Below are 23,700 nucleotides of genomic sequence, written 5' to 3' on the forward strand. Positions count from 1 at the left end.
TGCAGTTGAGCGTTGCTGAAAACCAATCAGCTGCTTCGAATTTTTTTGGTTTCCCTTCGGGAACATTCTCAAAAAAAAGTGACATACGATTGTGTCCTTGTGAGAAGCCAATCTTGCCCCAAATATGGCTTCCGATTCCGAATCCGTCATCCAACGCGTCCTTGATTTCACGGAAACTCCGTGCGGTATCTGCGGTCCGTCGACTCAGGACGAAGAAATGATTGGTTGTGATGGTTGTTCCGCGTGGTTTCATTCTCGTTCTGTCAATGTGGTGTCCGGAAAGTTGCCGAAAAAGTGGTTCTGCCAAAACGCAGACTGCCAGGTGAAAGCTGCAAGGAAGTCGACGAGTCGGACAAATCCAGCGTCAACTCACGTTTAGGCGCATCTAGCGTTGAAGCAAAGGTCCGAGCGCTAGAGGAACGTCAAAAGCGGCAGTATGAGGAGATGGAAGCGGAGCTGCAGCTGCGGAAAAGAGAAAGGGAGATGCAGCGTGCCTTCGAGCGAAAGAAGATGGAGTTGGAGCTGCAGATGCGTGCCGAAGAAGAAGAGGAGCAAAGGGCTTGGCAAGCGGAAATGCTCCGAAAGAAGGCGGAACAGATCGAGCGGATGAAGGCGAACCAGGAGTCGTTCGAGAAGAAGATGGCGGCCATGGATAAACAGTTGGCGGAGTTTTCGATCCAAAAGGGGCCAACATCGGCGTCAAAACTCGGTGGCGACGGTCGTGCCAGCAAAGTCAACGAAAAGGTGTTGAAGCTGAGCAAGGAGAACGTCAAGAAGCTAGCGGCAGACGACGATGACTTGGACGAGGATAGCGAGGACGACGAAGAATCCGAAGTGTCGAGCCAATCTTCCTAATCATCGGACGAGGAATGTCCCATTCCGCCATCTAGGCACCTCAAGCGGAAAGGCATGGAGAAGGTGGATGAAATAAGCCAAAACGGGCTGGAGCAACAGCGGACTGGACCGACCAAGGCGCAGCTAGCCGCGAGGAAGGGACTAACCTACAAACTCCCAAAATTCTCGGGCAAACCAGCGCAGTGGCCTCTGTTCTACGCCGCCTACAAAGCTTCTAACGAGGCCTGTGGTTACATGAACCACGAAAACCTTATGCGACTGCATGAAGCGCTGGAAGGCGATGCCCTTGAGCTAGTTTCCGGGCAATTACTGCTCCCTCAATCAATCCCGAGGGTCATCGAGAAGCTGCGTCGGCATTTCGGCCGCCCAGAACAACTACTCGAGAGTTTGCTGGATAAGGTGAATCGTCTGCAATCTCCGAAGGCGGATAATCTCCGGAGCTTCGTTCCATTCGGAAACACGGTGGAGCAACTCTGTAGTCATCTGGAGGCCGCGGAACTTCATCAACACCTTGTCAACCCACTGCTGATCAAGTCACTGGTCGATAAGCTGCCGGATCGCGAGAAGCGTGAGTGGATCCACTTCCGAAGAGGCCGTGGCGAAACGACGTTGCGGACGCTGACGGACTTTTTGATGGACATCGTGGCAGATGCTTGCGAGGCCAACGTTGACGTCGAATTCAAGCCGCTGCAGCAGCCGAAGGCAGTTCCCCAATCCGGGAAGAAGCTGCACAAGGAGAAGGGTGGACTATACCTCCACAACGAAGCCAGTAATGCAGCCGCTACGTCCAGCGAAGTGAAAAAGCTCAAACCGTGCAAAATGTGTCAGGGAACCAATCATCGACTGCGACACTGTGCGGACTTCAAGAAGCTGCGATACGTTAACCGGTTGAGACTGGTGACTCGAGAGAAGCTGTGCCATGTTTGCTTCAACGAGCACGACGGGCAGTGCAAATTTAGAATTCGCTGTAATGTCGGCGAATGCAGAGAACCGCACAACCCGCTGATGCACCCGGTCGAAAACACGGTCGGATTAAGTGCACACATCAGGACCAACTGCACGGTTCTATTCCGAATCGTACCGGTACAACTCCACTGCGGTGGAAAAACCGCTACGGTGCTCGCATTTCTCGACGAAGGTGGAGAAAAAGCTCGCCGATCGCCTGGGTGCTTTCGGAATACAAGAGCGACTCACCATCAGGTGGACGGGAAACGTATCGAGAGTGGAGGAAACCCGCAGAACGAGCTTGTGGATATCGAGCACAAACGCCGGTGCCAACGACAAGATGCTCCTGCACACGGTTCATACGGTTGGTAAATTGATGCTACCACGTCAGAAGCTGGACAGCGAGGAGCTCGCCGCTGAATACGGGCACATGCGAGGCTTGCCTATCGAGTCCTACGACGGACAGCCGCAATTGCTCATCGGTGCGAATAACATCCATTCGTTTGCTCCGATGGAGGCAAAGATAGGCACTACAATGGAGCCAATCGCAGTCCGAACTAACCTCGGATGGACGGTGTACGGGCCGAGGCAAAGCACCACGGTTGCATCGGGCAACTTCCTTGGCTACCACCAGAGAATCACCAACGATGATCTGCACGAGCTGCTGAAAAGCCACTACGCGTTGGAAGAGTCCGTCGTGGCGATTCCGCAGGAAACAGCGGAGGAGAAACGTGCCCGGGAAATATTGGAACGCACCACCAAACGCGTTGGCGATCGCTTCGAGACCGGATTGCTGTGGAAAACGGATGACCCACGATTCCCGGACAGTTACCCAATGGCCCTGCGGAGGATGATGCAGCTAGAGAAGCGACTCGAGAAAAACGACAAGTTGCGGGAAAACGTCTGCAGACAGATCGATGAGTACCAGCAAAAGGGGTATGCACACCTCGCCACCGCGGAAGAGCTGAACGGTACTGCCTCCGATCAGGTCTGGTACCTCCCGCTCAACGTCGTCCAAAATCCAAAGAAACCGGAAAAGGTTCGCCTCGTATGGGACGCCGCGGCTACGGTACAAGGAATTTCCCTGAACTCGCAACTGCTAGCAGGACCGGACATGCTAGTTCCGCTGGTAAAAGTTCTTGCTGGTTTCCGCGAATGGAGCATCGCTTTCGGCGGCGACTTGAAGGAAATGTTCCACCAGCTGAAGATTCGCGCCGAAGACAAACAAAAGCAGCGGTTCATTTTCCGGAAACATTCGGAGGGCCCACCGAGTATCTACGTCATGGACGTAGCGACGTTCGGGTCGACGAGCTCTCCTTGCTCGGCTCAATTCGTGAAGAATCGAAACGCTGAAGAATTCGCCTCACAATACCCAGAAGCATCGGCGGCGATCATTCACCGACACTACGTCGACGACTACTTCGATAGCGTGGATACGGAGGAAGAAGCTGTCAAGCGAGCTCAGGAGGTACGACTGGTCCACCAAAAAGGAGGATTCGAGATCCGGAACTGGGTGTCGAATTCACCAGAAGTGCTGCGGAGTCTGGGAGAGGAGAAACCGGCGGCGCCGGTGCATTTCGGCCGTGACAAGCAAACGTCGAATGAGAGAGTGTTGGGAGTCATCTGGGATCCGGACATGGACCAGTTTGCCTTTTCAACGACCCACCGCGAGGAGTTATTGCCGTACCTCTATGAAGGCAAACGGCCGACGAAACGACTTGTCGCCAGCTGCGTGATGGGGTTTTTCGATCCGCTGGGACTGCTGTCGCCGTTTACCATCCACGGAAAAATCGTCATACAGTATCTGTGGCGATCCGGCTGCGATTGGGACCAAGAGATCGATCCCGACTCCTGGCAGCTGTGGAAGCGGTGGACAGCCCTGTTACCGATAGTTGAAGCTATCCGGATTCCCCGCTGTTACATCGGTGGCGCTAAATCTGCCGAAGTTGATTCGCAGGAAGTCCACATCTTCACTGATGCCAGCGAACATGGATACGGATGTGTGGCATATTTGCGAGCGGTTATCAACGGAGCGGTCCATTGTAGTTTGATGATGTCTCGGGCGAAGGTGGCGCCAATAAAACGACAGTCGATTCCCCGGTTGGAACTGATGGGCGCAGTCCTGGGAGCGCGAATAAGCCAAACTGTACTCGACATGCATTCGTACCGGATTTGCCGTACTGTCTTCTGGACGGATTCCCGCACTGTTTATAGTTGGCTGCACTCCGATCAACACCGCTACAAGCAATTTGTTGCCTTCCGCGTCGGCGAGATCCAAGAGCTGACAAACGTAACGGATTGGCGGTGGATACCAACGAAGCTCAACGTTGCGGACGTGCTGACGAAGTGGGGACAAGGCCCTCCACTGCAAAATGACGGCGAGTGGTTCAACGGACCATCGTTCCTGTACCGGCCGGAAGAGCAGTGGCCAACACAAGAAGCGACGATCGAAGAGACCAACGAAGAAGCGAGAGGCATGGTATTGTTCCACGGAGTGATTGACGTCGAACCGATATCACGCTGGACGAAGTTGTTGCGGGTCACAGCCAGCGTAGTGCGCTTTATCGCCAACTGCCGGCGGAAGAAAAGAGGAGAGCCGATCATTGCTACACGTGCTACGGCAAAGCAGCGGCAGATGATCGAGGCGACAGCTGCGAATTACGCGGCGCTGCAAGCACCACTGCAGCGAGAAGAGCTTCAGCGAGCGGAAACCTTGCTCTGGCGTCAGGCACAGTGGGACAGCTTTCCCGACGAGATGAGCGCGCTCACCAACAACCTCAAGCGCCAGCCGGGCAAACCGGTGGAGAACATCAAGAAGAGTAGCCCGATCTACAAAAGTTCTCCGGTATTGGACGACGAGGGAGTGCTGCGCATGGATGGCAGACTTGCCAATTCGAAGGAGAGCTCCTTCGACAAGAAGCATCCAATTATTATGTCGCGGGCTCACGAAATCACGCAAAGGTTGATACAGCACTACCACGAAGAGTTCGGACACGCCAATTCGGAAACCGTGTTCAACGAGATGAGGCAGCGGTTTCAAATTCCGAAAATGCGTCCGGCGATACAGCAGGTGGTGAAACATTGCGTCTGGTGCAAAATCAACAAGTGTCGACCGAGATCACCGAGAATGGCTCCCCTTCCAGTCGAACGAGTCACCACGCAACATCGGCCCTTCAGTTCCGTCGGTCTGGATTACCTTGGTCCGGTGGAAGTCACGGTAGGGCGTCGAAAGGAGAAGCGTTGGGTGGCGGTTTTCACCTGTTTGGCCGTGCGAGCGGTGCACCTGGAAGTCGTGCACAGCCTTACCACAGAGTCGTGTCTGATGGCCATCGTTCGTTTTCATTGCAAGTTTGGCAAACCAGAGCAAATATCCTCCGACAATGCCACTTGCTTCAAAGGAGCGAGTAACGAGATGGTAAGAATGGAGAAGATAAACCAGGAATGCGCAGAAGCTGTATGCAGTTCAACTACCGCCTGGCACTTTATTCCGCCTGGAACCCCACATATGGGTGGTGTCTGGGAGCGGATGGTGCGGTCGGTGAAAGAAGCGATGCGGGCACTCGACGACGGACGAAAATTGACCGACGAGATCCTGGTGACAACTCTGGCTGAAGCGGAAGACATGATCAACACGCGCCCGTTGACCTACTTGCCACAGGATTCGAGCGAATGCGAAGCACTGACGCCGAACCACTTCCTTCGAGGAACGGTGTCCGGTGCAGACCTGAAGGTGGACGGAGGATCGACGGCTTCCGCAGAGGCACTGCGGAACGTATACAAGCGGTCGCAGTTCCTAGCAGACCGAATGTGGGAGAGATGGACGAAGGAGTACCTTCCGACGATCAATCAGCGGTCGAAATGGTTCGACGATCAGAAACCGCTCGAAGTGGGCGATTTGGTCTTCGTAGTCGACGGAAGGAATCGGAAGTCCTGGAGACGGGGTATCGTCGAAGCGGTGATCAAGGGCTCGGATGGCCGAGTCCGGCAAGCGGATGTGAGAACTGCTGACGGTAAGGTACAGAGACGGGGCGTAGTAAACCTGGCGACGCTGGAGGTAAGGTAAATCCGGGAATGCCGGATGTTACGGGCCGGGGTGTTGCGTCGCGTTTTGGACCAGCCTAAGAAATGAACCGGTCTAGTCGCGAGCATAACCGCAACATGACAGTTCGCATAGTAGTAGTGGTAGGTGAAGGAGAGATGGCGAACAAACCGGTCGATGAGAGAGCGAAGAGAATAGGCAAAGTAAATAAAAAACATATGAGATTGGTAAATAAGGGATCTTTCGCCATCGCAAATTAATAATTTGATTGATTCCAACGTAAATTTTATTGTGTTCGGAAAGTTTAATACGGAAATAAGTATAATTTGTGGTGAGAATAGTTGCGGAAAGCCCGAAAATTTGTTGGTTCAGTGTATAATTATCTGTAAGTAGTCCTGGAAGTAGAATATGTGCGATAAGTGAAATGAAGATTGAATTTAATTTGTGTTACTTACCATTTCCCTAGCGGCAGTATAATATCGGTTACCTGGTTTCCTGAAAATCAATTAGGTCCCAAATTAACGTTCCCGTTGACTGCGAAAAATAGTAAGTAGAAGTAGGATGAGAAATAGTGATTTCTGATTAGTAATTATAAACACCCAAATCATGAACAGCACCTGCAACATAAGTAGGGTAACGGCACCAGTATTCATCCGACCAAAAATTTGATTCTACTAAACTAGGAAGTTGTGAGAAGGAAACCACTTTTTGTAAGTAAATGAATTAGTTGTAAGAAAGTTATGGAAAATAATTAAAAATATATTGCAGTTGAGCGTTGCTGAAAACCAATCAGCTGCTTCGAATTTTTTGGTTTCCCTTCGGGAACAACCCATGTTTTGAAGTTCATGTCGAATACTCTTTAATGAGTAAATCGGCTTTACCAATTTAATGAGCTAAACCACTTTAATTGGAATGGGTACTTCAGAGTTAGCGTGCACTGTAATCCATCTATCAAAGCAAATCACAATCAGAGAATTTGTTTATATAGAGAAGCGCGGATTCTGAAACCAAAGGTTCCAATTGAACCGTCAAACGTGGTTCCAATCGAGCAAATTCAATGAGACTCAAAGAGATGTTATGCAAAAGAGACGATGGATGTGTGTTAGTGAAAAGCGATACGAAAGTGACGTCATTGATGAGCTTGGTTTCTTATGGCGACTGACAGGATGACACGCACACTAAAATTTTGTTTGAATGACCTGAATTGTTGATAGTCATTGCAAATATTGTTTATAAATGTAGGCAGAAATCCGGAAAAGTGGAATGAAACGCACCGTCTTCACAAGAGATCGTTTATTGATGTTTTCTCGATCAGAGTTCACTTCTAACTGACTATCGGTACACACTCCAGAGTAATTCTACATAACCAAGGGTGGTACTGGCGGCTCTTTATTGCTACCCCAACGTGTCGCTGGTTCTAAAATGTAAACAACCATACAAAATAACGACCAAACAATGGTAAAGGCGTAATCAGTTTTCTCGCAAACATCTATTTTGGGAGTTTAGCAGAATTTTTTGATTAAATTGCCTACAGCGCACTGCAGTAGCACGTAGCAAATAACTGCTTGCAAACAATTTCTTTCAAGCGCATTGATTACCTGTAATTTTGCGAAGAATGATTTTTACTTCTCCGCGTTAAGCCTTAAAACTGGTTCTGGACTTAGGTTGGCGGCTTTTCAATTTTACTCCCAGTTGACAGCCGCCCTCCACCCTTGTACATAACTAGCTATAAACTATAGGGTGGTCCATATTCGATAGGGTGTATCATAATTTATTTTTCTCTGAAAGCTTACATAAACAAAGTCAAAATCCTCTCCGCGTTTCTCTAGTATAATCATATTCTCTGATCACAATAAATTTATTCAGCGAATTCATCAAAATGATCTACAGCCTTGAAGTTTCGTCTTCTGCGAATAAGCCATTTTATGAGACGTCTCGAATCATATGGTTTCGGTTTGTTTACCAGCTTTGAAAGTTTCTGGCGGGCCGATTTATTTACGTTTCTTCTAACGCTAATCTTAAAAATTCTAATCTAAAAAAATGTTGCCAGCGCTATTCAGATATTATGCTAGTTTTTTGAACAACAACAATGAGCGACCCGCCAGAAAACGTCACTCGAACGTCTCGTAAACTGACTTATATAACAATTTTCTCTTTCAAACAGTTTTCGACCAAGCCGGCGGGATCCGCACTGATGATTGTTGACAAACTCCTCGTCGGGGCCGACCTTGAAATCGTTGACAGATCGCTCGCGAGATCCATCAGAAGAGTCGCGCACTCACCCGCGTCTCTCCCTCCCCTCTTCCAGTGCTCTTGCATGTCACGCACGCACGACGCAACAAATCAACCCCCTTCACCCCCTTGACCTTAGCCAGATCCACAAACTAGCCCAGACGGACAAGATTCAAAAAATCGATTTTTCTGTTTTGCGCGACAACTTTCAGTGCTGAGTGAAATAAAGTTTCTTTTCGGGCAAAAAGTGATCAAATTGAATGCTCACGCTCTAGAATGGACCGTTAAATGGGCGTGAAGTGAAAACCAGTTTGGTGAAAGCATTATTACGAATCCCCGGAGAAAAATCCTCTGAACGGAAAACGGAAGATGAGCAGCGATGAGGAAGTTCTGGTAGGCGAACTCAAAGTGGTGTACGATTTTGTAACGCGGGCCAAATTTCGGAAGGCATTTGGCGCCCTGCAGAAGATTCTGCAGCAAAAAACACCGGAACTGGCGGAGGCACCAACGAGAGCCGCAAGCACCGCGGACAAGGACTCCCTGGAGGAACTGCTCCTGTTTGTGGTCAGCAAGTACGCCGATCAGTTGGAGCTGGAGGAAAAGTTCCAGCAGGTGTTTGAGGTCATCGAGCAGGGGCTGGAACTGTTCCCGGAGCATCCGGAGCTGCTGAACGAAACCGGAGTGAGACTGCAACGGTGAGTACGGTTTTCTCTTTGATTTCGAGGAGGGCACAGTGGTTCTCAAATTGAAGAGGAGTTACCGATATGTTGAACTATTGGGCAGAAACCTATTCTGGTTGGTCATAATCTCTAGGGATTTGGGGATGCGTCCTCTAGAGGATTAATGTCTTCCGCCAATTGTCTTGTGTGATTCAGAGCTTTTTTGTACGGAATTTGATCATTATAGCTTACATCTTATCTAGATCAATATATTTTTGGATTGAAGCGTTCTAGCATAAAACTTCTGCAAAGTTGTTGATCGTTATGTATCTGATATATTTTTCGAAGACACCTATGAGAAAAACCAGGCCTGCCTAACCTTTTTGGCTCTTTTTCGACATAAATGGTTGGTGCGTTCGCAAGAATAGACCGATATGAACAAAATTAGTATCAAATGAAAGCTTGGTAGTATATTTGTCTAATCCATGCTGAAAATTTAAAATTTGTATCAACCTCTTTGCTACCGACGCAATTAGGTCTAAAAAATGGACTGATTTTTACCTTGCTTGCACCGCTAGCGAAGAGTTGAATATAAATTTAAAATTTTCAGCACGTACTAGACAAATATACTACCAAGCCTTCATTTGAGACTAATTTCGTTCATTTCGGTCTATACTTGCGAACGTACCAACAATTTATGTCGAAAAGAGCCAAAAAGGTTGGGCAGACCTGAAAACCTTTGTGAATGTTGCTATTTGACATTAAATTATTTGTAGAAACATTGTCTTAAAAAACGTTTTTAATCATTTTATGCGTGCAAGGTACCAGATCATATAGCTTTAAAACCCCTTCCACTAACAAAACTCCCTCCTGTGAAAACCATGGAGATGCGGAGGTGATCTCCGTCTCTAGTAACATTGGACGTCACACTAACATTCCTTCCCCTCCTCGATGATCGTAAGGACATGGTGTCGTCATTGACATTACTAAGTTTGGATACCTCGAAATTATACATTGCAGATGGTATGCTACTCCCAAGCTACTTCTGCTGATTTTGATTTTTCCGGCCAATCACGGAGTAGCAACTCGTAGTATTGTACGGTCAACAAAACTAAACTGTTTCAATTCTTGAAAAGTAGGATAGCTATCAAACATAATGATTCACAAAAATGCATAAGCTTAGCACAGATGTTTAGACACAAATTGGCCACTTTACAATGTCTTGGGTGTCCAGTGAACCACCGGCATAATTCCGGGCACTTGAATTCCTGAGTTCCTCTGACCATTTTAAAAAATCTAGATATGTGTAAGAGTACACTGTCAAAAAAATATTGGAATCCGTTTAGTATTCGCTGAGCGGTAAGAGATTTAGTTTTTTACTGGTTATGGGTTGACTTCATGGAAATAATGCTATATGTACAAATTCTTGCAACATCTGATTCTCTCGATTAAATGAGTTCAAATTTACAGAGAAGATGCGTGGATATTACATCTATTGAATGTTCAATAGAAACCAGATGGTTATTTCAAAAAATGATAATGATGTACTGTCGGGGAACATTTCTTTAAAATAGATTAAAACCTTCAAATAACTTTCGATTCCCTCGTTGAAATATTTTCAAATTCAGGGAGAAGATGCTCGAATACTACTCAGAATGCAAGTTAGGTACATTCCAAGTTTTAATAAATATCTATTTGGAGATTACACAACATGAGTCAAGTACTTTCAAACTGGGTGACTTGCAACACATGGTAATTTACAAGCATATTTCACTATAAAACACAACTATACAAAAATATTTGTGAATCGGTCCTACAATACATGTAACCTACAATTAATCGATAGTCATAATTAAAGCTGTTTTTAGAATTATTTTTACACATCAAACATATTGGTTTAAATATCTGATACTTGATGAAGGTTCATGATATAGATTCAACTTACAAAACTTAAGGCGTTCAATTATCAAGGTCCTATATCTTAACTGTATGTACAATATTTAGTTAAGTTAGTTAAGTTAAACACATATAGTTAAGATTCATAGAAATTATACTGAAAATTTAGCCTTCTGGCAATTTCTTTTCCAGGCTTCATTTTCTCCAAAATTGAAGGAAATCTTGATAACAAATGTTAATACAATAAAACCTCCATAAGTCGATATTGGAGGGACCATCGACTCATGGAAATATCGAGTCATGGAACAGAAACCCTTTAGAAAGCTGTTTCAAGGGACCATCATAGTTATAATGAAATTTTGTTTGTAGTATGGTTCCATGAGTCGATATCGAGTCATGGAACATCGATTCATGGAGGTTTAACTGTAATTTAATAATAATAAAGATTAATCTCATAAACTACAGTGCGCATCGTACCTTCGTGCTGTGCGTACACGAATTCTCTCTGCTCTTGGAAGTTTTCTTAAAAACTACCTAAAGCAATAAAACAGTACTTTTCAGTGCTAAAATTAAAAACGGTACTTTTCAGTGCTACCAAAACAGTACTTTTCAGTACTATTTTTTCTACTATTGATCCCTTTACGATCCTTGTTTGGACCCGTGCCTTCGATTTTTCGTTGGACCCGTTGGCGAAAGCTAGCGGTGGTAATCCTTCTTGGACACCGTCTTGGGAAAAAACCTCTCGAAGGTCACGTCTTCTTTCGTTTATTAACTAAACATGGTATCAACAACAAACAAAAGGAAGGGTGAATCTCTGAATTCACTACTTCCTTCCAAAAAAGTGGGTTTTAAAACTGTCACTACACGTGGCAAGAATGGAAGAAAGGACGTTTCCCCGGAATGCGAACTTTCTTCCAAGGGTGAAATGAATAATTGTATCGAAATGAGCAATCAGTTCGATGCTCTAGACAAATTTTCCGAACACCAAATCGAAGCAGCCTCTAGCCCAGGCTCTTTGATTCAAGTGAGGAAGCAAAGAGTGCCGCCTATCGTGGTCAGTTGTTCCGAATTTGCGGGATTTAGGCAGGAGATCTTGAACTCCATTAGGGGAATCAAGGTTTCCTTCCAAATCGCAAAGAAAGGAGACTGTCGCGTTTTGCCGGAAACTCTTAAAGATCGTGAACTTCTTCTCAAACATCTTGAAGAGAAGAAGCACATTTTTTTTACTTATGACGACAAAACTGAACGTTTGTTCAAAGTTGTCTTGAAAGGTCTCTCAAGTGACTATAAATCACCTGAAGAGATCAAAAATGGAATAAATGATAAACTTGGATTTTCCCCAGTCCAAGTAATCATTATGAAAAAGAGAACCCATTCTGGCATTGTTCTGAAAGGGCTTTCTCAAGAATTTTATTTAGTTCACTTTAACAAAAAAGAACTAAATAATATTAAAGCTTTAGAAAAAGCAAAACTTTTGTTTGATGTCCGTGTGACATGGGAACATTTCCAGAAACCTGGAGGAAATTACCAGAACCCCACTCAGTGCCAAAAGTGGGGTCATGGTACAAAAAATTGTCGCATGGATGCTAAATGCATGAAATACGGAGGTTCTTCTCACGCTAAGGACGTCTGTCCAGTGAAGGAAGATACCACCAAATTCATATGCTGTAATTGCGGGGCTAACCATAAGTCCAATTTTTGGAATTGTCCTTCACGCAAAAGGGTCATTGAGGCTCGTGCCAGGCAGATGAAAGATAATATCCGTTACGATAACGGTCGTTTCCGGAATTTGCCTGGTAGAGTATCGAACAATGCTCATTTTTCAGTTAACGATCGCTTGATCATGAATCATACCCATCAGGAAGATCATAATCATGCTCATTCACAAACAAATTTTAATCCGTCGGGTAGCCGTTCGAATCTTTCTATTTCGAATGTATCTACCCACGGTAAATCCTTTGCCGATATCGTAGCAGGAAATTCGAACTCCTCCCCTGTTCGATCCATGGGAACCCATTCTACTTGTTTCAAATCAAATGGAAAAAACCCTACCGCCACAAGTAACTCCGCTTCTTCGTCTACCGGAAATTCTAATGGGAAATCACATGACATGTCTGCCTCTGATTTTAATTTTCTAACTGAACAATTGAATCTAATGATTGATGCAATGTTCAAAGCCACCACTATGACTGAAGCAGTCCAAGTAGGTGTAAAATTTACAAATCAAATTGTTATTGGATTACGTTTTTCTAATGGATCCAAATAATAATTTAAATATTTTAAATTGGAATGCTCGTTCTCTGAATGGTAAAGAGGACGAGCTGTTTAATTTTCTTACGGTTAACAACGTGCATATAGCAGTTATTACCGAAACGTATTTAAAACCTGGATCTAAACTCAAAAGAGATCCTAACTTTTTTGTTTATCGTAATGATAGACTTGATGGGGCATGTGGGAGAGTTGCAATCATCATTCATAGGCGTATAAAACATCAACTGTTTTCATCATTTGGAACTAAAGTTTTTGAAACTTTAGGTGTTTCTGTTGAAACACAGTTTGGTAAATATACTTTCATAGCTGCCTATTTGCCTTTTCAATGCTCTGGACAGCAAGTTAATTTGCTCCAAACTGACTTGCGTAAATTGACTCGCAATAAGTCAAAATTTTTTGTCATTGGTGACTTTAATGCCAAACATCGGTCATGGAATGATTCTCAAAGTAATTCCAACGGCAGAATTTTATTTGATGAGTGCTCTTCAGGATATTTCTCAATTCAATACCCTGATAGCCCCACATGTTTTTCCTCTTCTAGAAATCCATCTACGATTGATTTGGTCTTAACCGACTCTAGTCATCTTTGTAGCCAACTGATTACTCATGCTGATTTTGATTCTGATCATGTCCCTGTTACATTTCAAATATCCCAAGAAGCGATTCTCAATCCTATCAGCTCCACTTTCAATTATTTACGAGCCGACTGGAATATATATAAAACGTATGTTGACTCTAATCTTGATGTTAACATTTCTTTAGAAACTAAACTTGATATTGACAATGCTCTTGAAACTTTAACAAATTCCATTGTTGAAGCCCGGAGCATTGCAATTCCAAAATGTGAAGTAAAATTTGAATCCGTGATTATAGACGATGATCTTAAACTCTTGATCCGTCTTAAAAACGTGAGGAGAAGGCAATTTCAACGCACTCGCGATCCTGCTATGAAAATTATATGGCAGGATTTGCAGAAAGAAATCAAGAAACGTTTTGCTCAATTAAGAAACAAAAATTTTGAAAATAAAATTTCTCAATTGGACCCTGGCTCTAAGCCCTTTTGGAAATTATCGAAAATCTTGAAAAAACCTCAGAAGCCAATACCGGCATTGAAAGAGGAAAACAAATTATTACTAACTAATTGCGTAAAAGCTCAAAAACTTGCTATGCAGTTTGAAAGTGCGCACAATTTTAATTTAGGACTTACTAGTCCAATTGAAAATGAAGTTACTCAGGAGTTCGAAAATATTCTCAATCAAGAGAACGTTTTCGAAAATGCCTGGGAGACTGATTTGGAAGAAGTGAGAACTATTATTAAAAAATTCAAAAACATGAAAGCTCCTGGCGATGATGGAATTTTCTACATCCTCATCAAGAAACTTCCAGAAAGTGGCTTATCATTTTTAGTTGATATATTTAACAAATGTTTTCAATTAGCATATTTTCCTGACAAATGGAAAAATGCTAAGGTTGTTCCAATTTTAAAACCAGACAAAAATCCTGCAGAAGCTTCTAGCTATCGTCCAATTAGTTTGCTTTCCTCCATCAGTAAACTTTTTGAAAAGGTTATTTTGAACAGAATGATGGCCCACATCAACGAAAATTCAATTTTTGCCAATGAACAGTTGGGATTCCGCCATGGACATTCGACCACTCATCAACTTTTACGTGTAACAAATTTGATCCGTTCCAACAAATCTGAAGGCTATTCTACTGGTCTTGCTCTTCTAGACATAGAAAAAGCATTCGACTTTAATTTTCCAACATACATTGTTAGAATAATTCAAAGTTATCTGTCAAATCGTACACTTCAGGTTAATTATCAAAGCTCCAGATCTGAAAGACTTCCTGTAAGAGCTGGTGTTCCTCAAGGCAGCATTTTGGGACCAATATTATACAATATTTTCACATCTGACTTACCTGAGTTACCTCAGGGATGTCAAAAATCTTTATTTGCGGATGACACAGGCCTCTCCGCCAAAGGACGAAGCCTGCGTGTCATCTGTAGTCGATTGCAAAAAAGTTTGGATATTTTTTCTTCATACTTGCAAAAATGGAAGATTTCTCCTAATGCTTCCAAAAATCAACTAATAATATTCCCACATAAACCAAAAGCTCTTTATTTGAAACCTTCAAGTAGACATGTTGTCACGATGAGAGGGGTTCCAATAAATTGGTCAGATGAAGTTAAGTATCTAGGGCTCATGCTAGATAAGAATTTAACTTTCAAAAGTCACATTGAGGGCATTCAAGCCAAATGTAATAAATATGTAAAATGTCTCTATCCCCTTATTAATAGAAAATCAAAACTTTGTCTTAAGAACAAGCTTTTGATATTCAAACAAATTTTCAGGCCAGCCATGTTGTATGCTGTACCAATATGGACTAGCTGTTGTAATACCAGGAAGAAAGCTCTGCAGAGAATTCAAAATAAAATTTTGAAAATGATTCTGAGACTTCCTCCCTGGTATAGTACCAATGAGTTACATAGTTACAATGTTGAAACATTGGAACAAATGTCAAATAAAATAATAAATAATTTCAGGCAAAAATCGTTACAATCTTCTATTGCCACGATTAATGCGTTATTTGTTTAGGTTAAGTTAGGTTAAGTATATTAAAAACGTTTTTTTTTCTCTTATAAGCAGGTGAAATCAACTCACCTGTAAAAAAACTGAACTGCTACGGCAACTGAAATGTAATATGTTGTTAACAAAATGTTAATTAAATCTTAAATTTGTTTTACCAAATTAGGATGATAGTGTTGTCTAATAACACAGAACACCTAGATATAAGAAATGAATGTAATGTTTGGAATGATACTAATAAAATTAAAAAAAAAATCTCATAAACTAGCTTTTTTCCCATAATGAACCTAAAATGAAAGTTTTCAATTTAATTTTGTATGTTATAATTTTATATGTATTTAGGGGGGTCCGTAGCCTTGAGGTTACGCTTTCGCTTCATAAGCGGAAGGTCATGGATTCAATTCCCAGCCCCTCCAAAAAATAACCCGTCCAGCCACCAGAAGACGCCGCACGGAGGACCGTGCATAGGGGAGCACATCCATCCTCCGTCAGTATCAGATGGTGACTGAGAAAAATTGACCCACTTCGCAGGCAGCTAGCCTCAAACGACTCAGGAACACGGCAAAACGAATCAACGCAAGAGCAATGGACTATGGCTTATGGAAATCGGAAAGAGCAGAAGAGAGTGAAAGCAGATGTAAATATAGATTAGTTAAAAACAGAACTGTATCGGTAAGGAAGATACAGATAAAACTGATTCCGGCACAGTAGTGGCCACGAGCACGGAGTGCCTTAATAAAAAAAAAAAAAATATATGTATTTAACCGTTTTTAAAACTACATTTGACAGTGCTTGAAATCTAGCTGTCCATGAATTAAAAAAAAAAATGTTGTGATAATTTTGAATAATTCATATGATTATGTATTTCAGAAGATTCGAAAATAAGGAATTATTAGTTACCGAGCTATCATATTAAGTCTAAGCTAAATTGAAAAGTAAAACAGTTAGCTTTGGTGTGTTCTAACTTCAAGTTGGTGGAATAGGGAACATGCCAAATATGAGAAGAATTTTTAAACCCTCCGCACAACATGCCGTACGTTGGGCAACTTACAAATATTACTGCAGGAGTTCTTGTAAGAAAATTTTCTAAGGATTATTCCAGGGGTTTGAAGAAATTTGTTACGTTTTTTCCAGCTATTCTTCCAGATAATTGTTCCAATTTCAACGCAGATTTTTTCATTTATTATTCCAGGAATAGTGATATAGATACCTGCAAGAATTCATCCAAGGTTACTCCCAGAAATTGCTTCTGAAGTTCCTTAAATAATAATCGAATCGAATAATCCGAGGAAATCTGTTAAGAATTTTTCAAGGAATTCCTCAATTAATTCGACCTTGGATTCCTCGTGAAGTTCCTCAAAAATTTGTTTTGCTCCTCTTTCTTCTTAACATCTTTCGAGGATCTAATATCCCAAGTAAAATTTCCATAGATTCTTCAAGTGTCAAGTGTCAGATGTTCTCAGTAATTCCTCCAATCATCCCTACACAAATGTCATTGTTTTACATTAAAATTTACTAGTTTTAAGCTAATTCACATTCATTTCGGGATTCCCGGGAATCCCGGGATGGCATAATTCATTTCCTGAGAAACGGGAAATCCCGAAATTTATCAAATTCCGGAATTGGACACTCTAACTGTAACTGATAGCAAATAACTCAAATGACATATTTCTACCGTTTGTGTGGTACTAGTAACGATTTTCAAACTTGTTTTTATACGGTCATATTGCAAATTACCCCATTCGACGGTACATCATAATGAACAAATTTGGAAATAATGTTTTTTTTGTTAGAAAGATTATATCAAAAGATAGAACTGATCTTAATAAATTATAAGCTATCTAGATCAAATTCAATACCGTTAAAAAAGCTCTAATTCATCCAAGTAGTATACCGTCCTCTAGGGTGCATCCCCAAAGCGTCAATTAAAGTAGGTTTCTGTCCTATACTTAGTGCACTGGTGTAATACAGTAGGGGTTTTCATTCGTTCCTTGTGACAAAGCATGTTGTAGAATCACTGTGCCCTGATTAGAAAATTTTAGTTTGTCATTCGCAAAATTTATTTTAGTTCTTGTCATGGAAGCATTACGTTCGATTCTGAGGGACATTCTTCCCAGGAGATTGTGGACGGGCCCCAAAATAGAGAAATTGGCCCAGCAGTTGTTCTTCATCGGGAATGGAATGAAAACGGGGTTCATTTGGGACATTGGGTCGTTCGATCCGGAATCAGCAAATAGATTGTTGAATAGCTTAAAAAGTGCTTACCTAGTTGATGATGCATTGACGGTTTTCAAAATCGGAGACGATTTTGGATTTTTCATTGTTAAGGCTGTAAGAACGCTAAAATATGATCGCTTTAGTTTTATAGACGTATCTAAATGTTTGTGTGCGCCTAGTGTTATAACGAAATCAAGCAAAGAAAGTTTGGTAATCCAGAAATGTTTGGACGAATTAAGGCAACAGCTGAGTTTAGTCAAACCAAATGAAATTTTATCAATAAATTTAGATTTAGATTTAACATGTTTTCCAACGGTTTTTGGCTTGCTAATAGGATATCCGGTGGTTTACTGGTATGATCGTAGTGAATCGGATGAAAACTGTCTTGCAGGCTTAGAACTTGACGTGTTTCAAGTTGGACTAGTGAATTCTAGCCGAGAGAAGACATGTTTTGGCGATCCAACGATTTCCTTCAGTATTCCAAGCTGCGTTGCGTTGGATGAAGCTGTTCGGGTACGTCTTGAAACGTGGAGAAAGACTATTCCCGATTTAGGGTTTGAAATTATACACTTTGTTAAGAGCTTAGATAATGTTATACTTTAGTTTAAGATGTGTAATTATGCTTGCGTAAAATATATTGGATTTAATTTTAACTCAATACCACAACTCGATTATCAATTCGTCAAAAGTACGTATCACATACTAATGCAATACAGGGCTGGTACCAGGTTGGACAGAATGTTTTAAAATTTTTCCTCTCAGGTATCTAGATGAGGGTTATAACAAACGTTCTATCGATATCAAATCATAGTACAGTCAGCTCTCCACATCTCGATGTTCTATATCTCGATGTCTCTTCCTATGTCGATGATTTCTTTGGTCCCTTCAGTCTGCATACATTTTTTCTCTTCATATATCATCGATATCCTCCTTATCTCGATTTCTCCATATCTCGATGTGCTCCTGTTGATTTTTGTTCCAAATTTTCTCTTCGTGTCGATATGACCATAATCAAAGGTGATTAGACTAAATTTTACTGATTTAAAATAATTTCTGAACGCAAGATGACGTCTGCTTGTTTATTATTTTCCTGGTAACGGAGTGATTTTCAATCTAGTTTTCATCAATTTTTTGTTCTTTGTCTCGATGTCTCAGGTCTCGATCTCTCCGTATCTCGATGGTCCCTTCTATATCGAGATGTGGAGAGGCGACTGTATTTGCAATCATACGCTAAATAATGTAGTTTGAAATTATCAATTGTCGACCTTGCGAACATGCACAATAAAGTTACTATTTATGAAAAAACTCAGCCCTATCCAAGACATTTCTAAATAAATTTCACAGGATATTTCTCCAGATGTTTGTTCTAGATTGCTTACTGGGATTCTTCTAGGGATTCCTCCAGAGATTTTTCCAAAATTTTACCAGGGATTTCTTTTGGGATATCTCAAGAATTTTCTTTGTGGGTTGGGAGGAGGAAGGTGGGGTTCGGTAAAATCCTCAAGGACTTCTGCAACGAATTTCTCGCTATAAGTTTTGGTGCCAATTCTCCAAGCATTTTTTTTAAATTCTCATTTCAATCAATATCAAAAAAAAAAAAAAATCTAGAATGCTTGTTGGAACAATCTGTAGAGAAATTACTGAATGAATCCTGAAGGAATATTTGTTATTTTGTAAAGGTATCTTTAGAAAAATTTACGACTGAATTGTATGTATGTATGTGTGTACGCATGTATGTAGCCACCATCCTAGCTTTTTTATTTTTTTATTCTTTATTAAGGTGATTTTTAGCGCATATGTCTAGTTCATCACCATAAGTACCATTCTAGCTTGAGTCTTGAGTATGCGGTTCAACTTAACAGTAAAGTCAGACAGTGTTGATAGACTTACACTCAATTCCCAATCAATACGCTCTCCTGTGAGAGCAAACTCATTAGAGAGCAGCAAACTCATTAGTGAAAGCAACTCATCTGCTTCGCAAATCTCACGCTTGAGATTTTGATCCAAAATCACTCAATCAACTCAAACCGTAAAAAATGATTCAGTCGTCAAAAACTGGTAAAACCCGAATGTTTTTGTTTACGTTAGAAAGGATTACTATAATTTAACCAGACTAACAAGAAATTATTGTCGTGTGTGAGTAAACTGTGGAAATACGAGACAATGAGTCAAAAAGGTGAGCCAACTCATCCATGATTTTTTGACTGCTGAGTTGCGTGATTGACAACTCACGCATGAAAAATCTCAAGCGTGAGTTATGAGAAATTGAGTTTTTCACAACACTGTAGTCAGATTCCATTATCAATCTGAATTCAACATACCCTTGTATGAAGGGTCAACAGGAAGTGTGGTGGACCCGTAAGTATAGACACTTACGCGAAACCCGTGGAAAATAGAGAATCTCCTTCCAATAGTAAGAAGATTTTCTGGTTGAATTATTGAAGAAAATGCTGAACGAAAATTAGGTAGGAAATCCTTGGATAAATTCATGGAGGGCTGAAGATTTCCATGAGAATGTTTTAAAAAGAATTCCTCTAGTGGAGCAAAGCTTTCTGCCTAAATGCTGCTGCAAATTCAAAAGCTCTGATTTCGATTGACCGAACTCTTCGTTTCCCTGCTTTTATCGTATACCCTGACTACGGGTCGCTACAATTTGGATGCCTCGAATTTTTTTTTTCTCATTTAGATACAATTTTCAGCTTAATTTTCATTTATTGCTTTATTCAAGAGTATTACCTTTTTTCATCCCATTAACGATAAATTCTCTGTTTTCCAAACACATGTCTTCCGCATACCCAGCTATGGCCGTTCGCTGGAAGCATCGATCTGCTTCGAGCGAGTCTTGCTGCAGGAGCCCAAATACCTGAAAGCATATCAAAATCTCCAGAACACCAAATGTGAGCTGGTCGAGCGATGGCATTTCCGGATGTTGAACGACGAGGTGCGCAACGCTGCCTATCGTGCGGCCATCCAGAACCAAATCAAGGCCGGTCACGCCGAGGTGCTGGACATCGGGACCGGAACCGGCCTGCTGTCGCTGTATGCACTGAACTGCGACGGGATCCGGAAGGTGGCCGCTTGCGATGGTTCGGAGATTATGGTGCAGATCGCGCGAGATGTCTTCGGGGCGAACGGGCTCAGTGATCGCATATGTCTGTTCCAGAGCTTCTCGCAGGATTTGAAGATCGGCGACAAGTTTTCGTTGATTGTGACGGAAACGCTGGATTCGGGGGCATTTGGGGAGGGAATCTTGGAGACGTTGATACACGCGAAGAAGAGTCTTCTGCTACCAGAAGGGAGGATCATTCCTAGTCAGGTAATCTTGTACGTGTCCGGCTACAGGTCACGTGCACTAACCGCAAGCAATATTCTGATCAACGAAGCTTTTAGCAGTGATTTTAATCTACCGAGCAATTGCTTGATTTCACGCGAGGGAATCAAGTGCTACGATGCGGAGGATGTAAGTAGAATTAAGGCAAACGACGACTTTGACTTCGTTACGGATACAGTCTGTACGATGACGGTCGATTTTAATGATCTCGAGTGCTTGGAAAGATGCCAGGATGGCCTGGAAGAGTGCAAATTTGAATTAACCTGTCTGGAGGATGGCATTTTGGATGGATTTGTGGTTTGGTTCGATCTGATGTTGGACGAAGAGAACAAAATCAGCACCGATCCAACAACCAACACGTGTTGGAATCAAGCAATATTTAAACTGAATCAAAGGCTCCCTGTCACCAAGGATCAACAACTATCCTTGGCAATGTCCTGCAAGGATGGAGCCTTAGCCATATCCCACAATCTCAATTCCATGGATAATCAAATCTGTATCGATGAGCACGTGTTGGAGTTTCTCAATGACTCTGAGTATTACACAAAACTAATCAGTGATATAGAAACTCTCGATGATCTGGAGAAGGTACTCGATTTATCTCTTTTCCCATATGCGGGATTGAAACTACTCAAGGAGGGAAAAACCTCTATGCTATTCTGCTTGGATCGAGCAGAAGATCTGATTGAATTCATTGCCAATCAAAACGACATTCCAATGTCTGCCATAATGCTGCTGAGCTCCCTACCCGAAGCATTCCTTCTCAACGATTACACTCTGGATCTAATCATTCTTCAACCAGTAGATGTATTCGGTCAAATCAACAGCGAACACTTCTGCCAATATCAGTCCCTCTTCCCAAAACTCAAACCCACCGGATCGATTGTCCCTTCCCAAGTGGAGCTCATCGGCAGTCTAATCCATTCCGATTGGATCGTCAAGTGCTGCCGCGTGGAGAACCCGGAACTGCACCAGTTCCACATCGATCGCTATCTGTCCACTTTGGAGACAGAGAACCACCTGGATCTAGGTCCTTTCACCTTCTCCAACCTTTCCGAACCGATCAAACTGGCCGAGGTGCACTTCGACGGGAAGCTTCACGAGGTGGACACGGAATTGACGCTGGTCGAACCTACAGATCCAAAACATATCCATGCCATATTGTATTACTATCAGATCGAATTTCTGCCGCAGAAGGAGTCGCTCAGCACCCGTAGGGCGCAGAGTTTCGCCAAGCAGTCGGCGTTTATCATTCCGAAAGATGCATTCCAACGTACAGTGACAACAGGGGAAGGAGAACCAGAAGGCGATGAGAATCAAGGCAAAGTGGACAAAGTCAGTATCAATATAGTGCAGAATCATGGTGTGATCAAGTGTGATCTTCTTGATTGTCAGTAGGAACAATGTTCTATATACATTAATATTATTATATACAGTACATACCTATATACAGCGTAGCGTAGATATTATTATTACCAACAATGGCACTTCTTTGCAACAGATGATTGAAAACTTTGAGTCCATGACCAGAGGAAGAGAATTGAATTAGTCATTTAGTGATGCAACAACCATACCCAAGCAACACATACACTTTCCGAGGACCCTACCTAGAGTACCTGTAGTATTGCAGAACAGAAACCCGGTGTTTGTTGAGAGTGGTGCAGATATCACAGCCCTCAGTGTCTAGCACAGGACTATTATTTCTTCAACTTCTCGTAGTTCCTAACTTATTCTTCGTCAAGTTTCCATTCAAATTTCCGGCACATTATTAGTTGTAGGAATGTTTCAATCATTAGAATATTCTAGGAATTTACTATTTGCTAATGTACGTCGTCGACATTTTTTATTTTTTTTTAAGATTTTACCCGGCATCTTGATGAATATTAATAGATTACTAAAGTTATGAGAAACTTTTCGAAGTCCTTAAAAATGTAGGCTATTGAACAAGGTTCACATCAGAAATCATACGAAGAAGTAAATGAAAACCTTGTTTTTCTATATCATATATCATTTTATTCTACTAGGGAGTCGATGCCGGTTATGGACCCTTTGCGTATTATGGACCCCCTTCAGAAAAACATAAAATTAACACTCAAAGCAACCTTATTCCTATGAAAATCTATCGGGGGAACTTCGATACATCGTTAGTCAGAAATTTCAGGCTAAATATTTGGTTTGAGCCGCATTATTACAGATATTTGAACAGTTCTGTAAATGAAATCACTCAAGAGGGTCCATAATTTGCATTTCTAGGGGGGTCCATAATAGGCACGTCGGCAGCGAGCCGGATTACATGGGAATCCAATGGAGGGTCCATAATAGGAAACGTCAAATTTGTAAACATTCCTATTATGGCCCCGGGAGGGTCCATAATAGGCATTCGGACAACAGTTTTCCAAATGTATATTTCGCGGGAAAAATCGAATGATTTTGTATGTTTTATAGCCGTACTATGAAGTAAAGATATTGAACTTGTTGTTAGACTCCATAAAACGTATATCCCTCTGGGATATCATTGCGGAAAAGCGTCGAGAATAAACTTCAGCTACTGAGGGGTCCATCACTAGCATTGAAAACCTAGATTTAGTATCGTTTGACAGATACGTGTACTTTGACCTCAATTGTAAGTATTAAATTATTACGGTTTTCATTTACTTATAGGTATTC

The 23,700-nt window shown here is 42.2% G+C and overlaps 1 protein-coding gene across 1 annotated transcript; it reads left to right on the top strand.

Moving 5' to 3' along the window:
• The first annotated feature begins 6,053 nt into the window (after nucleotides 1–6,053).
• On the top strand, nucleotides 6,054–22,671 carry LOC110676669 (protein arginine N-methyltransferase 9-like). Its single transcript, XM_021845461.1, has 4 exons — nucleotides 6,054–6,224; nucleotides 6,306–6,385; nucleotides 8,004–8,766; nucleotides 20,502–22,671. Exons 3-4 carry the CDS (start codon nucleotides 8,441–8,443, stop codon nucleotides 22,429–22,431), a joined length of 2,256 nt encoding a protein of 751 aa, XP_021701153.1. The 5' UTR covers nucleotides 6,054–6,224; nucleotides 6,306–6,385; nucleotides 8,004–8,440; the 3' UTR covers nucleotides 22,432–22,671.
• The last annotated feature ends 1,029 nt before the right edge of the window (nucleotides 22,672–23,700 follow it).

This window comes from Aedes aegypti, chromosome 2 (assembly GCF_002204515.2).
Source record: "Aedes aegypti strain LVP_AGWG chromosome 2, AaegL5.0 Primary Assembly, whole genome shotgun sequence".
Taxonomy (NCBI): Eukaryota; Metazoa; Arthropoda; class Insecta; order Diptera; family Culicidae; genus Aedes; species Aedes aegypti.